The sequence below is a fragment of the Lissotriton helveticus genome, chromosome 4_1 (assembly GCF_964261635.1).
Source record: "Lissotriton helveticus chromosome 4_1, aLisHel1.1, whole genome shotgun sequence".
In the NCBI taxonomy this organism is placed as follows: domain Eukaryota; kingdom Metazoa; phylum Chordata; class Amphibia; order Caudata; family Salamandridae; genus Lissotriton; species Lissotriton helveticus.
In genome coordinates this window covers 1,055,071,961-1,055,090,094 of record NC_136063.1, presented here as the reverse complement: position 1 = coordinate 1,055,090,094, position 18,134 = coordinate 1,055,071,961, and the positions used below count along the sequence as shown (strand labels likewise).

Below are 18,134 nucleotides of genomic sequence, written 5' to 3'. Positions count from 1 at the left end.
GGCATTTTACATGTACAGCATTGCTGTACCTACATTCCAGATGAGAGTTAGAATATTGAAATGTACATTAGAAACATCACAGATATGCATTCAGAAATAGTCCCCTTAGAAGAAGATGATTTTTCAGAACGACTTTCAAAAAGATTCCAAGCAATCAAAACCTGGTTTCAAGAGATTGGTGGATCAGTTCTTGGCAAGATTCTAACACCTTTGTTTGTAATAATTTTTGTGATAGTTTTGACAAAGATCAGTTGTATGTTACACAAGAGAAAGAAGCACATGAGGGAAAAGAAAAGAATTTATAAAATCAAAAAGGAGCAAGAGAAAGAGATAGAACTTGAGGAGTTGCGCAGAGCTCAATATGAGAGTTGTAAAGATTTTGCTGAAACTAGTCTTTAGAAAATACTAACAGAATGAAATCGAACCATTTTCTTTTGAGATAAAAATTTTACAAAATGTTTGGGTGTGGTGTGGTGATTGGTTAATCATCAGATGAGGGAGTTGATGGAGCGAGATTCAGAAATGTTTTTCATTTCGACTCGTGAAGTCACACTTCCATAATAAAATAATAAAATTAACAGTTGTATTGTGTATGTATTAATTTAATCTAGCTTAAGTTGCATCTACACCTGACAAACGCGGGATACTAACATCTGTGCTCATAAACGTGCATTATGTTGCATTTCCTTGTTTGTGAAAATAATAAATTAATCGTGTTTATTTGTCATGTCAAAAATTAACTGCAGCTGTTTAGAATAAATGGCATGTGCTTATTTTGCTTCCCTGTCTATGTGGTGTCACTCTATTCTCTATAGGTGCATTAAAGAACATTGCTGGATAATAAGAAGAATGGTAGATATAAAATGCTGCTTTATTTGTTTGCTTCTGCTAGTTAATTCAAACTAATGGGTTGGTTATTAGCAATAAAGGGTGGCAACAGAACAAATTATTTTTCTCGCATTAATTATTTTCTTGTGTTTGTTTATACATTAGTTAATAAAAAGACTTTGGGCCTAGTGAAAACTTTCCGTGCTTGCAAAAATCTGCTTGGAGCCAGAATAAGTCTGTGATGACTTCAGTTTTTTCCGTCTGAAAAGTTTGTTACGATGAGATGACATTCTCTTTGCCGAACAAGGCCAAGGCCAGGAACCGGCGAAAGGCTTCATCCGAGGAAGCTGTAAACTTTAAATTGTTGCCAATGTATCGAACTGGAGGAAACTGCGTTTTTCGAAAACCGGAGACAATGGTCTCTAAGAATGATGACGGAACTGTAATTCTGAAATCTGGTGACATGTCGCTTGTCACTTTTGAGCCAATGGGACTTCATTTCAGCAGAGAAAAATATACAATTTTAGATTAGCTTAGCGTAGAAAGGTATAAAAACTCTTACCCCGTGGAAGAGTAATGCTTCTCCTTGCAGACCTTTTGATGAGGGCGTTATGCTGTTGGACTTCTCTTGGAGCACGTAAGAGCCCTCAAAGACTTTACTTTTAATTTTCCTTATAGCTAGCATTAATTTAGGGACTTAGGTTTTGAAAAATGCCAAGCTGATAACATTTCATTTGCAATAATAATTTTGATTCATAATAAAATTGTCATAACTATTTGCAATGATTCAAATAAAAATGCTTTAATAAAAAACTCTAATACATTTTCCAAATGAGTAGCTAATAAAAATCTTACTTTGGAAATCAAGCTGGTCTTGTTATTTTCATATGTATAGGTTATTCATAGTTAGATCTTATCGCCACAGTGGCTTAATTAGCTTGTAGGTTTGTATAGTACAATGAATTTATTTACCATGGTTGTATATAAATGTATATAATTTGTGAATAGGTTAATTAGGTCACATGATCCAGTTGGTTATAATATGTCATGTTAGATTTATGGGCCTTATGAGAGTTTATTGATTGATGGTGTATATAGTAGAGTTGGGTAGCGTTGCTTATGACATATTTCCAAAAGCCCGCTGGATCAATGTCCCTCACAGTTACAAATGTATAATCCCCAATTTTAGTTGTAAATTGATTATTTGCACCTTTGGTGAATTGCACACTTAATAATTCAGTCATAAAATATGCAAAAACATTCAAGTGGTAAGATGCGTACAGCCTTAACTACAAGATTTAGAAGAAGCATTCCTTAGAGCCCTCACCCAAAGTTATTAACAGAGGTGTGGGAAACAATTGCCTCAACAGAAAAAGTCAAATTTGACATACTTCCCTGAGCTCCTTATCATCCAACAACAGTCTGTACCTCCACTCTTCTGCTTTCCAATAGAAAGCACTAAACATTATTAATATGTGACATGGCAACTGACTGACTGAGAAAACAACCAATCCTAAAGACGGACACATGGGACACACTGCATCTTGTGGTCTGCTACCAATGCAGGAAATGACCCACAAAGAAGGTAAGTAGATCTGCCCCCAACTGATGGAGAGATCAAAAATGGGTGAAATGGAAAGCCCAGCCGCCACCACTCCAAAAACTCGAAAGAGATATTTTCACCAAGCAAGGTCACTGCAAATGATGGAAATCAAAACAATAGCACAAGCCAGTTTTTATGTAAGACAATTTGTTTCCCTTAATTTTATAGTGGATGACCAACAGCATTGTCTCTTTTATAGTAGGTGGCAAGACTAAGACATTTTATATAAAAACAAAAACATATAAAGTATCCATCAGTCATACAATCTAATGTGGATATCTTGTAAAATTGAAATCGTTAACATATTTACCCACATTATTTTGTTTACAAGGGTATGGAACAAAATTAACATCAAAACATGATTTACCGCTTTTATTCGCATTTTTTGCAAGAGGTCATTCATTCAGAGCACGCTTAATCATTTAAAATCATCAGTCATTTAGTGGCAATGCATCCTATGGGGAGGTATTTTGATTGATTTCTAAGCTAACCGATGTAGCAGCGAATCTGTCATTTCAAATGTGGTCATTTAGGGCAGTATGTAAGTCCTGAAAGTGATTAAAAAAACGCATTCTTGCCCACTTCTGCATTGTTCTCCCTTCTTAGAATCCAGTTTGTGTACAGCCAGTTACAACCAGCTTGTAACCGCTGGTAATGGTGGCCAATGCACAAAAGTGTCCAAGTTGTAATACCATGAGAAAAATAAGGACAAAACCGTTTGCTAATTTAGTTTTCCATTACTTACCACCAAGGCCATAATCGGATGCAGAAGCATTCTAAGTACTAGGCACTGATGTTTATTGCACCGTGGGGTAAACTTTCAATTACCTCATGAATATAAATGACCGTGCAAATACGTTATTGCTCATTAAAGTAGATATTCTCTCTCCTTCGCTCTCTTTTTCTCTCATTATTTCTTTCCCTCTCTCTTTTCTTAACTTTCTTTACAATAAAAAAATAATATTTAAAATGTGTGCTCCGCAGCACACCTTTGGAATCTGTTGAGGAGAATAGCCTAGAAGAAATGGACCAAAGAAATGAGTAACGTATGTGTGATTTTTAGTGCTTTGCACCAGTATGAACATTTCAAATGTAGTCCAATTTGAATTTAGATGCAATCTTTCTCGACACGAAGAGTGTGATTTGGAGTTTTAGGCGAGGCTATTCCATCACAAAGGTAACGAAGTACCTTCTCTGAGAAACTTTCACTCCGCTTTGCTGATTTAGAGGTGGGCAGGTCAACAAGTTTATGTCCACGGAGTAAAATTTGCTGTCGGCATAAACCTTCCTCCAATGGCCAGAGGGAGTATGGGCCGACACAGGTAAGCCCTCAAAGCATTCACCCTATTGAGAATGGCTGGTCAGATGAATGTCTTTTTTTTTTTTTACCGTCCATCACAACCAGGCATATCCTGGTGGTGAGGGATAGTAAAAACAGAAAATGACCCACATACCATTTTAGAAAACTCCCATGGTGTGGGGGTCATCCTTGTTTTATTTTTCCAAAACAAATTCCAACGTTGTCAGGTTTTTTTTTTAAAATGACAGACTTTGGAAAAGCCTGATAGCCGGCCGTCGTGTTGACAGAGCCATCCCTCAAAATTGTCCTCATGTTTTCATGATGGCAGTTCCTGCCAATGGCTAGAGAAGTCTGCGGGGCTGGCGAACATCTCTAATTTTAGTAGGCGAAGTAAAGGCGCTGTGGTAAATGTAAAATACTCCTCTACCAGGTGTGCCTTTACTCTGGCCGCCATACCCTAAAGTAAGCCCTTTATTTGTAGTTTGCAGCATTAGTGCAGTAAACATTGAAAACTGCAAAAAAAAAAGGAATTGTGAGAACTTTAGAAAATGCCCAAAAATATATTTATGGGGAGCATTCTCCCTCAAATGTATCTGTAATCATGCATTTTTCATTAGGACAGTTCAGTGTGGTGTACAAATGTACTTTGCAAAACTGTGACAGGCTAAGCTTTAAGTTCTATTAAGGTGTACACACATACACCCGATATTTGGACACTAGGATTTGGCTTTAGGCAATCTACTAATGCCAAGCCCAAAAGTGATGGCATTGATGAAAGAATTTTATTAAAAGTCATAATTTATCGAGAACAGGCAATCCTTGCTCATTCAATTTGTTAGGATACTGCTATTGTTCCCCATGTCCTTTAACGAATCTTAGTGATGTAAAAGGAAAATATTTAGTGATGAACCCAATTCATCCTATTAGGGCTTGTGTTTATCTTTTCTGTCTCTGCTGAACACTTTTGGCATTTTTCATTAGGACAGTTCAGTGTGGTGTACAAATGTACTTTGCAAAACTGTGACAGGCTAAGCTTTAAGTTCTATTAAGGTGTACACACATACACCCGATATTTGGACACTAGGATTTGGCTTTAGGCAATCTACTAATGCCAAGCCCAAAAGTGATGGCATTGATGAAAGAATTTTATTAAAAGTCATAATTTATCGAGAACAGGCAATCCTTGCTCGTTCAATTTGTTAGGATACTGCTATTGTTCCCCATGTCCTTTAACGAATCTTAGTGATGTAAAAGGAAAATATTTAGTGATGAACCCAATTCATCCTATTAGGGCTTGTGTTTATCTTTTCTGTCTCTGCTGAACACTTTTGGCAGTAGAGAACTTAGGGAAACCATTTTCCCACTGACGATTTAGAGTTAAGTCCTGATTTGTTTGTGGATGTCACTTAACTGTGTGCACAGGTATCCAGAGTAGTACTGCTGCAGAAATAGTGCTGTCTGCCATTTTATCTACAAACGTTGGAACTGGTACTTCGAGACCTTTGGTTGAGCGCAAGAGTTCAAGTGAATGTTCTTTTTTGGGAGTTTTGGGAGCTAGATCTCTGTTTCTGTTTCTGTTTTTCAGCTTCCTCAGCTTTTTTCTTCTCTTCTTCTGCTCTCTTTCTCTCTTCCTTTAGCTCTTTGTACCTCCATTTTGGAAGCTGAAGGTAAATGTCGTGGTTGACACTGCTCCTTCTCCTCATTTTCTCTGGATAGTAAGTAGGCTGGGGGGCCCTGGTGACGCGGACTTTAGGGATGACTATTCCTGGCCTCACGGTGCTCCTTGAAAGTAGATGTAATGGTAACAGACTTGCCCTCCTGGAAGAAACCACACTGTTCCTCTGAGGCACCTGGAGGCCACCAGTCTGAAGACTTGATCTTCTTTCATTCTTCTTGGATGCAACTGTGCTGTGAGAGTCCTGAGATGAATTCTCGTTTCTGTTGTTGCTTAATTCCTCTAGTGCTCTCTTTTGCTGGTCATTTTGTTCCCTGAGGATTTCTTGCACGGAATATCTACGTTTTCCCACACAGGGAGGAGTCCCTGGGCACACTGTTCTGCATGCCATAGAAATAAATGGGCTGCTCAGAGCGGTGGTCACTTTGACCATGTGATCCATGACACCACCCTCTTTTGGATCACTGAAATAGTTAAAAGTGAATGTTGACCTGATGCATTCTGAGATCTTCTGGAGACATGTTTTAGTTTCATTTGCATGTGCTAATAGTACTTTCATCTTAGGCCATTCGGGTTTATAGAGGTCACAGAACTGTTCGGCACATGGTCTGCTCATCAGTTTGTGCACTAGGTAAGATGTTTCGTACCTCCCTGTAAAGCGTGCCCACTCCAGGGCGGTCATTGCTCTACTGGTGTCTGTCGCATGCATATCAGCCCCTTAAAGAAAAGAAAAGAAAAAACACAAAATTAGTGCGATTGTCGACTATTTGTGTTTAAATTGTTTATCCTCGACTCCGAAGAAGAGAATAAGATCGACAGCGAAATAAGACATCATTTTTCGAAACCTGGCAGAGATTGGCTTCTTACCGCTGTCATTTTTGGTGAATAAGGTTGAAATTGACAGCTACCTAATGCCTGTTCAACCACAAATTAAATTACCACCTGAGTAGTTCTACGGGGTGCAAGACTTAAATTGGACAATCAAATCTCATTGCGGAGCCTCATTGAAGCACAACAATTGTTCTTGGGAAAAGTTAACAATATACCAAAAGGTAATTATTAAACTAGAAAACGGTTCAATAATTGAAGTTGCAAACAATATATATATGTCACGAAGTCTCTCAAGTGGATGCGTGGAAAGCTCTTAAATTGAACTAGAAAAGAGGTGATTAATATCCAACTTAATCTTAATCGTAACCTCCAGTGCTCCACCTGCCAAGACCACAGGCACTAGCCCAGGCCCCCCGAGTTCCCATCCTAGCTATAATTCTCCTAGCAAACCTTCTCCTCATCATCAACTCTTAGGACCTCATTTCAAGTCGCTCATTAAATTCCCTACACTGAGAAAACCCCTATTTATGCATGGGACGAAATTAGGAGTTTGGTTTTATTTACCACACCCGATAATTATCAGCTGTGTTAAATAAAGCATCATTCCTTAAATGTCTGCAGGTCAAAGCTTCCGAAATTTAACTGGGGAAAACACAATATTTACAATATCATGCAAATTTTAGCACGTTAAACACTGAAATCCATGTTATTCCCCAGATACCCATAATAGGTGTTATTTATTGCATCCGATAAATAACGTACCCTGTGGTATTGTTATTTATCAGGGGCGATAAATAACACCTCAACTCGTATACAGGCCCTCAGTCTACAAAGCAGTATTCCTCACCTATTTGAGAATATGCTATTTCCCAGCCACCGTACCCTAGTCACCCCAGCTTTCCGTTATAGCTTTCCATCACAAAAACAATTCTCTCATACCTTACAGTGAGGATGCAGCCTAACGGCTAGCGCGGTCGACCTTCAAACTGCGGAACTGGGTTTGAGTCTAGGTAAGGGATGCTAAACATCCTGTGATTCTGGCCAAATCACATAATCTGCTCATGCCATCCAAAAAATGAATGTGTCCGTCTGTAACGTAACTGGTGCTCATGTAAAACGCCCTGGGCCGCTTCAGGTTGAGTTTGTGCCATATAAAAAACAATGCCAGAAGGTCATCTATACCACCCTTTTTTCATCCACTCCTCTTAAATCCTACCCTGAGCCTCCATTTACCTTATTTTCTTGTTCTATGCTAATGGACTCGCCCTTAATGGACTTTAAAATTAAACCCTTTCCCCTTCTTTGTAGGATTTGAGCTGTTAGACAAAAAAACTATGTTTTCTGCCTTAATGATGGTAGGACTCTGAAACTGTGATACTGATTCTGAAAAAAACCATCCAATTGAGCCTGCTTAAATATTCAGCGCTTTTATTAAAACTGTGGTATGCTTAAAAGAATACTTATTGCCATTAATTTTTAATCTTTCATACAATTTAATCTTACACCTGTCTGAGTGTGTTATTGTGAACCTTTTTTGCATGCGCAAATGGATTTGCCACCCGTTTGCATATGCAAAATCTAATAGGGCCATGTACAATCCCTACTTAGTGAGTCGCGGTTTGTTTGTGACTCACTAAATAGGAATTGTGAGTCGCTATTAGGAAGGGGCATTCCAAGGGTGTCCCTTCCTAATAGCGAGTAGGAGGCCTATGAAAGAATGTTTTGTGACTGCAATTGCGGTCTCAAAACACTTGCAATTTACAGCCTACTTCAAGAGAGTGGTAAAGCTCTCGGAAATGGTAAGGTGTCCCCAGGGGACCCCTTCCCCTTTGCGAATGCAGGGGGAAATATTTTTTAAGGGCAGGCAATGATCCCAGGAACCAGTACCTGCCCTTATAAAATGAAACAAAAACGTTTAATTTTTCTTTCTTTAAATGCATCCCGTTTTCCTTGAAGGAAAAAGGACTGCATTAAAAAAAAAAGTCTGCTGTTTTGTAAAAGCAGTTCCAGTCAAGGAGGTCAGCTCAGCCCATCAGGCCCCCATACCTGGGAGGGCCAGCCATTCCTAATGGGGTCGCAAATTGCAAGTGCCTCATTAAAATGCAAGAGACATGCAATTTGCGACCCATTTAGGAATCGCTAACAGTGTCTCAGACACTGTTGTACATGGCATTTAGCGACTCGCAAATTGCGACTCGTAATTGAGTACAATTTGCGAGTCGCTAAATGACTGCTCGTACATCTGGCACTTGATGTGCTGTAGGGAGAAACAGTGAGCTCTGTCAGAACATCAGGTGTTACTTCTTTTGTTTTGCGTTGCAGTTGTAGAGCTTTTGGTTTGTGTAATTGTAACTCAACTTAACTTCTTCAGGAGGTTGGGTCTTCCTGTTGCCATTCTTTATTTCTACAGTATGTTTTTAAGAGTGGTCTATCTAAATTTGGTCTCAAATTTGTGAGTTGACTGTCAATTAACGATCCTCGTTGGACAGCTAACAAGGTGTTTGGCCACCCTAATTTCCACCCCTCCTATCGGTGGAGAAAGATTTGTCAGAGTATCACTCCCTCTGTGGTAAATGAAAATGCTGTACTTTCTCTGACAGTAAAGGGCCCAGTATGGTTGGAGTAGTAAAGAGGGTAAGCGCATAGTAATAATATTTTACAGCGTTACTGCTGCAACACTACCAAAACTACCCTTTTTAGGCATGCGCTGTCTCGGTCGAGAGATGCTGTATACAGTATAGTGGGGAAGCTCCGCCCACTTTCCAGCTATCTTTTTAATTGGCCAAAATCGTAAATGCCATATTCTGATTGGTGTTTGGCAAGCTAGTCCCGCCTCCTGACGGCCATGACGTCATTTTTGTCCCTCCATGGCTATCGGCCCCTTTACTTTCAAAACAGTTCTGTTCCCCTGCCTCCCCCGTTCCCTCCCGCAGTCTGTAACTTCTCGTATAACCACCCCCTCCCCCCACCCCTCCCGTTCGTGCCTTCTTCGAGGGCCGCACTTCCATTTATAATGCAATATGTGTAATGTTGGTGTTAGCAATAACACGCTGACGGCTGGTTATGGTTTCGTAAAGTATTTATTAACCAAAGTTACAAAGTTCCAGAGGAGCGCCGGCCGGCGCTGCCGATCTGTTTCAGTGCTCGGCGCGCAAGTGAGGATGCGCGCGCATCCCGCCAACATGGCCGCCGCACGTCACGTCTACGTGACGTGCATCAACTAGTGCGCACACTACATATCTCCCCCTTTTACCAAACTTTTGCTGAGTCACTTACAGTTCATTGTCCAATTCGAAGTCTCGAAATCTGGAGGGCCTTACCACCTGCCTTCCACTCCTTGTAACCCTGACAGGGTTCTCCATAGTCCCTTGGCTCAGCATCTCAGGGCCTTCTGCTCCTTCACTCACAGCTCCACCTTCATTCATGCTTCTCTCCAACCTGTCCATCTCTGTTCCTTGACTACCTTTCTCTTCTTCCTCTTCACGTTCCGTCCCGGCGCTTACTCCGCCTTGCTGCTCACTAGCACTTTGTCTCCTCTCCATGTTCGAATCGTCCGTGTCTTCCCATTCAGTTCCAGGTTGCTCCCAGCCCAAAACCTTGTTGCACCTGGCCATGCGGTCCTGGGACCACACATTTCCATCGCTCAGCAGGGCCGCTCGATCATACACTTCCATGACTTGCATAGGCTTGCTATACTTGCTGTCTCCTTTCTTCTGTAGAGTGGCTAGCTTTACTCTTACCCACTCTCCTTTTTCCAGGCCTGTCCCTTTAACATTCCTTCGTTTGTTGTAGTGATTGGTGTAAATTGTCTGTGCTCTTTCCAGGTTGGCCCGCACCACTGCAGGGGACCATTCGCTGGTGACGACCTTTTCCTTCCAGATCCTGTTGTCATGCGTGAATGGTTCTCTCCCCCTCAATATTTGGAATGGGCTGTACCCCGTGCCGGTGGGGGTTATTCTGTAAGCCCACACCATGTTCTCTAGCGCTTTCTCCCAGTTTTGTTCACAGGATATGGCGGCTTGTATGGCTCCCATTACTACCCTGTTAAATCGCTCCACTAGGCCGTTACCGGCTGGGTGGTAGATTGCCGTGTGTTTGATAGTGATGCCATTTCTTTGCATAAACTTGTTCCACCTTTCCGACGTGAACTGGGGGCCATTGTCGCTCAAGATGGATTTCGGTATTCCTTCCCTAGTGAAGGTCTCTGACAGAAACTTTATGATGTTCTCTGTGTCCATGGACTCATCCACTCTCAACTCCGGCCACTTGGAATATCGATCCATGAGTACACACACATATTTCTGTGTGCCTTGGTCGTCTAGGATGGGTCCCAAAATGTCTACAGATAGTTCTTCCCACGGATTTAAGGGGGGGTCAAACTTCCCTAGCGCTGGCCTCAAAGGTTTTAAGGTCTTGTCTGCTCGTTGACATTGTGGACATTCCCTGACATGCCTTTCGGCCCTTATGTCCATGCCTGGCCACCAGTAGTTTTGTTTTGCTCTTGCTTTGAGTTTTCCTATGCCCAGGTGGCCCTCATGTAGCAGGTCCAAGAGTTTTGTGGTGAGATTCCTTGGGGGGATCACCTTGTCTCCTCTGTAAATGAATACCCCCTTGTCTCCTACCGACAGTTCTTCCCGCACTTCGTAGTAGGGCCTGAGGCTCGCCCTCACATTTCTTTTGTCTGGCCATCCTCGCACGATGTGCCCCTTTACTTCCTTCATGTCGGTGTCCTCCTCGTATGCCTCTGCCCATTCTTGTTGGCTGATTAATTTCTCTTGGTCTCCTATGAGAGCTACCAGCTCCCCACTGCCTGCAGGGTCTTCCTCTCCAGGCTCCATGGCGGCTGCTCTACTCAGGTAATCCGCTACTCGGTTCCGGTTCCCAGGAATGTACTCCACATCATACCTGAACTCGAGTAACTTTAGAGACATTTTGGATATCCTGGGTGTGGCACTGGCGTGTCCGCTCGATGTTAGTACCTTTACCAATGGCTTGTGATCTGTTTTGAGTAGAAAACGGGTTCCCCACAGAAATTGCCGGAATCTCGTCATGGCCCATACCACCGCCAGCATCTCTTTCTCAATCACGCTATATTTGCTCTCTGTATCCGTCAATGCTCTGGATGCAAAACTGATTGTCTCCATTTCCCCTCTTCCTCGGTCTTGCATGAGTACAGCGCCCAGGCCCTTGTCGCTGGCATCAGTCGTAAGTACAGTGGTGCCTTGTGGGTCGTAACCCTTGAGAGGAACAGCTCCTGTGACATCCTTCTTGATGGTTTCGAACTCTGCTTGGGCTTCCGGTGTCCACTGGAACGCAGTGCTTTCCCTGGTTAGCAGCCTCATGTTGTGGGTCTTGGAGGCGAAGTGTACCACGAACTTGCTGTAGTACTCCGCCATCCCCAAGAACGACCTGACCTCTTCCTTGTTCTTGGGGGGCGGTGCTTCAGCGATGGCTTTTACGTTTTCCGCCTTGGGTGTGACGCCCTGTTGACCGATCTCGTGGCCTAGGTACGTTACCGATTGCAGGCCCAACCGGCACTTAGTCCACTCCGCTGTAAGGCCTTTGTTCTCCAGCGTTTGCAACACATTTCCCAGCTTCTGATCGTGATCCTGCCTGTCGCACCCCATCACCAAGATGTTGTCCTGGAAATACTGGACGCCCTTGCAGTCTCTGAATAGTTGGTGCATCATTTTCTGGAAGACTGCAGCCGCCGAGGCCAGCCCAAACGGCATACGACAGAACTGGTAGCACCCAAACGGAGTGATGAAGGATGTAAGGCTTTTGCTGTCCGGATGAAGTGCTATTTGGTGATAGGCCGAGGTCAAGTCGATAGTGGAGTACCACCTTACTCCTCTGGTCTTGGCCAACATTTCTTCGATTCTGGGGAGGGGAAATTTCTCCACCACAATATTTTTATTCAGTTCTCTCAGGTCCACACAGAGCCGGACCTTCCCATTGGGCTTCATTACGACCACTAAGGGCGCCAACCATTCTGCACAGGTTATCGGTTCTATTATTCCCTTCTTTTCCAATTCTTGGAGTTCCATCTGGACTGCTTCTCTTACCGCAATCGGTACATTCCTCACTTTGTGAGCTACCGGGATGGCTCCTTCCTTGAGCACGATCTTGTGTTGGAATTTTTCCATCTTTCCCACCGTGCCTCCAAACACTTTTGGGTAGTTCTCCTTCCATTTGTTCAGGTCCGGCCATTCCTCTTGCTCTGTTAGTAATATTTGCTCCTTTCCTCCTGGATCCAGCTTTATTCCTAGGTCGCCCTGGTCTAGCCATCCTAGGACGGAGGGTCCTTTCTCTGCAATGTACAGCTTGCACCATGCTGATCGGCCCCTAAATTCGAACAACAGGCGTCGGAACCCCACCATTGGAATGCGGTCGCCATTGTAGGTGACCGGCCGAATGTCTAGTTTCTCCAACTCTGGGCCCAACTTGGGTCTGAACGTTTCTTCCCACACTGCCCGTTGGACAATGGTGAATGGAGATCCGGTGTCTGCCACCACAGTGATGGTGATCCCGCCCATAGACATGTCCAGGATGGGTTTTGTTGACTTCTTCCCTTCTATGCTCAATACCTGGTCATATATGCATAAGACGGTGACCACCTCTTCCTCTGCAACCTCCTCCAGATCTTCTTCGCCTTGATCGACACATTTCACCATTCCCTTGGGATGTTTCTTCCTACACACTTTCTCATAGTGGCCTAAGATGCCACAGTGTAGGCACTTGGCTCGGAACGCTGGACATCTTCTATCACGTGCGTCGTGGGACCAACTGCCGCATCTGTAGCATGATTTCTTGCCGTCATTGCCTGTTTGCTTCCCTTGCCATCTGTTTGTTCCTTTGGCCACTGGGTCCTTGCCTCTCTGGTCTTTGCGGTGGTCTCCCTCTTGTATCCTGTTCACCATCGTTGGGGCGGCTACGTCTTTCTTGGTTGCGTCGGCGCACCTCCTTGCGAGTTCCGCCCTCTTTACGATGACCATTACGTCTTTGAGTGTAGTGTCGCCGCTTGCCCATAACTTGTCTTGAACATTTGTGCTCGTAGTGTGCATCACGATCTGATCCTTTATGAATTCGTCTTCCCACAGTGCGTATTTACACGGGGCAGCCAGCTTCCTCAAGGCCGCTACGTATTCTTCTATGGTTTCTCCAGCCCGTTGTTTTCTCTGCTGGAAGTTAAACCTGTCTACTGACACACAGATAGTGGGGCGATACCGTTCATCCAGGTCTTCCACTGCATGGGCATACACGTCATCATCAGTGTCTTCTCTCTTTTTGGGCACCAGGCTCTTGTAAATCCTGAGACCCTCCGGTCCCAGGTTCAGTAACAGGATACGTTTCTTTCTTTGGGGTGTGAATTTTTCTTCATTTTCGTCCTCCAGGACCCCTATAAAATTGTCAATATATTCTTTCCAATCCTCCCACTTCATCAGGGGGTCCCCAGGTTTCGGTAGAAATTGCACTGGTGCAATTGCATAGCCTTATGGCGTGCTCATTCTCACCTCCCTGATCGCTGTCGCTTTGACGTCTTTGCTGGTGGGACTCCCTGGGGTGCTGTCCTTCGCTTCTGTGTGGGTGTCCTCCAGGGGACTCTTATTGCTGGTCCCCGCCTCCTCCTCTTTGGTAGCCAGCGCTGTTCCTCCCTGGCGTGGTGTCGTGGGAAGGTTTGCGCAGTGGGCTTATCTGCTGCGGGGCGTCGGTGCTGCCTCTCTGGCCCCTTCGCCGCCTCTGGGTGGCTATGGCTCTGCCACGCTCCTCAACTTGTGGTACCTTTGGTGGGCTCAGCCGTGCCCCCTTGTGCCGTCTGCAAGCTGGGCTGTGTGGGGCAGCTCTGCGCTGTGGTCTGGGTGGCTGGAGGGCTGCCTACCCTGCTGCTGCCCACGTGGGGGGGGGGGTCCGTTTTTTCGATTTTGCTGGCTGGTACCTCCCGACCTCGTCGCCACTGTAATGTTGGTGTTAGCAATAACACGCTGACGGCTGGTTATGGTTTCGTAAAGTATTTATTAACCAAAGTTACAAAGTTCCAGAGGAGCACCGGCCGGCGCTGCCGATCTGTTTCAGTGCTCGGCGCGCAAGTGAGGATGCGCGCGCATCCCGCCAACATGGCCGCCGCACGTCACGTCTACGTGACGTGCATCAACTAGTGCGCACACTACAATATGTCACGTATAAATACGAGTCCTATTGCATTTTAAATGCTTGCTTTGTCCAGGGATTGGCTGGCTGAATATGAATTCTATTTTGCCTGACCTGTCCATACCACTATTTTACGCATGCGTCGACTCTCTATTACAAGTGTTACACAGACGGCTATTTTACGCATGTGTTGAATCTTTTTCTTTTAATGTGTTTTGTTTTGTTTCATGTTCCAGGCAAGTGCTTGATGTTGAGAGATGGTTATCTCCCCTCAGTAAGGATGAATTACACACCTGCCTCTCCGATCCCACAAAGTGCATTATTTGCAGCTTTCCCGCCTCGTCCAGGTGCTGCTGTCTCGGGTGCAGCGCCTTCTTGCCGCTCTCAGATGCCTTGTGTGGTCACGGGCACGTCGTATCACACGCCCGCTCCCGCATGTGCACGCACCAACAGTGTGAGCGCACCAAGGTGTGCTTCGGGGCACATTTCTGTCGGTGTGTGCCACGCTGACCCATGAACACTGCATGCCCCCCTCACCCCCGATTTGAGGTTCACTCCATGTGCCCCCCCCCGTCTGAGGTTCACCCCATGTCATATATCTTCCTCTTGCACACTCAAGGGCCTCAGGCACGTGTGTGTGAGTGTCTGTGAACTCTCACTCTCACACACAGCAGTGCATTTGAAATTTGTGCCCCCTTCGACTCTTTATGAATGCATTTCGATTATTATTGTTTTCAATGTTTCATTCAAAGTGTTTTTCTGCAAAAATGCAGGGATTGGTGTAAGATTTAACATATAGCATGTTGTGTGTACTCGCGCTAATCTTCCAGTTCAACAAAGTAGGCAAATGGAGATTATGAAGCAAAATGTCGTTGTTCACGCAGGTTAATGAAATGGAGCCGGATTGGCTTGCACTTCTTCAGATCCTGGAGTGCAAAATGTATCACTAGTCACGCTTGCGTGTGGCTGCTTTGAATGCTGTGTTTTTGTGGGCCTCCTGTCTGACTCCTTCATGTCACCTCTGTACGAGTCTTGTGCATTTCAAAGACGAGGGTGAATTTTGTGTGCACATATATTGATGATGCTCAATGTGTGACCTTGTGTGGAAGTGTTGCACCCCAGACACCTGCAGGATGGGGTGCAGTATCCTTCACGGCAAAAGCTGGGCACTACATATTGGATTTGAAATATATTGCTTTAATACCAGGTTATTAAAATTGTTGCTTGTTTAAAGTCCCGCATTCTTTTATCGCTTCTGCTGTTTTTTATGCAGGGTCATAGGTCAGGCGCATGGTGCCTGGAAAAGTGAGATTGGAAAGTTGTAACCCGTGTGTGTTTACAGTGAGTGCGAATCACTCTTATTTCCCGGCTGGGCCTATCTGGACCGCCGCAGGTCCGGGTTAATTTGCAGCAGTGTAGTTCCCTCTCCCTGAAATGCTATCGGGCGGGGAGAGGGGTGTGGAGTGAATGTGACAGAGAGGGGTAAAGCTATAATGAACACCTAGGATTTCTAACTCAAGTCTCAGTAAAGTCATGGGCCTTCTCAAAACTATTTGAATGTCTTTAAAAAATTTAAATTAAAACGCCCCGGCAGAGGGAGAGGTAGGGTTGGGGGTAAAGATCCAGGTGGGTGCCAGGGCGGGGTGCGGGGCTACCTCATTGAGTGCAGTCCTTCCCGAGTGAGACAAGTCTCGGAGGGAGCTCCAGTCTCCCCAGAGAGCCCTTCTCACCCCTAGTCAGCCGTAGACTCCCCCTCCCCTCAAAACCTTAGGGAGTTCACCTCTCCCTTGGGCAGTGAAAGACGCTTCCTCATTCTGTGTAATCACACCTGAGTGAGCTCCAGACTCTTAGGGAGCCTCGGTCTCCACAGGGAGCCCCTCTCAGCCCCAGACAGCCTCAGGCCCCCTAAACTCTTAGAGACTTCACGTTTCCATGGGCAGTGTAAGATGCTTCCTCATTCAGTGCAGGGCCGGCTCTAGGGCGGTGCGATCGGTGCCACCGATCTAGGCGCTGACTTGGGGTGGGGGCATCATTTTTCCAAGTACATTATCATTTTAAGAGCACCTGCTGCTGCCTCCTGGCCTCAAGCAGTTTGCAGGCATCACTTAACATGTCAAGAGAACTCAGATGATTAATTTCCTTCCTGGAAAGAGACCAGAGGTTTTTCTAGTGGAAGTTTTGACTCCTAAGGTAGGGCAGAGGCTTAAATTGCCTACTGCTAAGAACGTGTACCATGAAGATAACAAAGTGCATATAATGTAAATAGGTCAGTGGGTTACTGCTTTTGTAAGAGAGCTCCTTTTGTTACTTGTTTTTAAGTCAAAATTCTAATATAGAACATTGAGCCAGGGACATCTTAAGGATTTTGGGGGCCCTGGGTCAAACGTATTTTGGGGGCCCTTGTTTGAATTAGGTTTGAATTTATTAACCAATTGCAGCTTTTTCGCGGCCTCTCTGGCCAGGTCATGGACGAGCACAGTCGCACTCATCCAAATTGTAAATGGTTTTACATCTAAGATACTAAGATACACCAGCAGCTCACTAATATTACTGCAAATAGTTTCTGTGAAGTAGGATCTGTGACTCCTCCCATTTCTAATATGTGAGGTCCTGTTTTAATCTCAAAGAAACTTGTTTTATGGATGTTGCATGAAACGTTAACTAAAAACGGTATGTAAAACAAGCTAAAATGTATTAAGTCATCAGGGCAAGTCTCTGCAGAACCGAGCTGCCTCTATCAGGGGGCCCCCTAAAAGCCTGGGGCCCTGCGTACACTTTGCCCATGCCTTAAAAAGTCTCTCCATTGAGCTATTAACTGTCATCAAAGAGCTGCATGCAAACTGCAAGGTATATGTTAAAGCTATATGTTTTTTGCCTTGTCTTTCATTATCCTAATCTTGCCTAAAGGGTTCATTTGGTTAGAAAACAATTCTTATTACTAAAGAGAACCCCTGACAACGATGTAATGTTTTACATTCTGAATTTGCGCCTTAACAGAATAAGGACTCTTAAACTATATTGCTTACCAGTAGCGATAAAATGTCACTCATACACTACACCTTGCACTACTGTCTGATGTAACATTACCTATACAATGATTTACACACATATGATTGTCTCTGTGCAATGTGTGTGTGATGTAAAGTGCTCTGACACCTTATTCTGGTATGAGTAGTGCTATAAAACTAAATGAATCCGAGAGACAGTGGTTACGGAGACTTGAGGGGGCACTGTTAAAGGGTGCTAGCGAGGAAATCCATGGCAGAGGTGGTCATTGGGGGTTGCCAAAAGACATTGTCGCACAGGGCGTCACCAGTGTTAAGGCCGGCCCTGATTCAGTGCGATCATACCTGAGTGAGCTCCAGACTCTTAGGGAGCTCTGGTCACCACAGGGGATCCCGATATCCACAGGGAGCCCCAATATTCACAGGAAGCCCCTCTCACTCACAAACAGCCATAGCCCCCCCCTCCCAAAAAAAAACCCTTAGGGAGTTCACCTCTCCCTTGGGCAGTGAAAGGCACTTCTTCATTCAGTGCGATCACACTTAAGCGAGCTCCACACTCTTATTTACTTATTTATTTTATTTAATTCAGTTTTATATAGCACAAAGTTTACCCAAAGATGTCGGAGCACTTTACAAACAAACCAAGTAAGTTACAAAAGGTACACAAGATAGACTAAACACGCTTCCAAGTTACATATATACAGTTCCAGCTCTAACTATTTGCATATTTATATGTAAACAATA

At 44.3% G+C, this 18,134-nt stretch overlaps 1 protein-coding gene across 1 annotated transcript in view; it reads right to left on the bottom strand.

Annotated features, from left to right (window-relative positions):
• Positions 1-2,778: 2,778 nt before the first annotated feature.
• Positions 2,779-18,134, bottom strand: part of ANKRD33B (ankyrin repeat domain 33B) — a 320,573-nt gene continuing 305,217 nt past the window's right edge. The window contains exon 4 of the mRNA XM_078685746.1: positions 2,779-6,123. Within this exon, the coding sequence (XP_078541872.1) occupies positions 5,252-6,123 (872 nt within the window). The 3' untranslated portion in view covers positions 2,779-5,251. The remainder of the gene's footprint in view (positions 6,124-18,134) is intronic.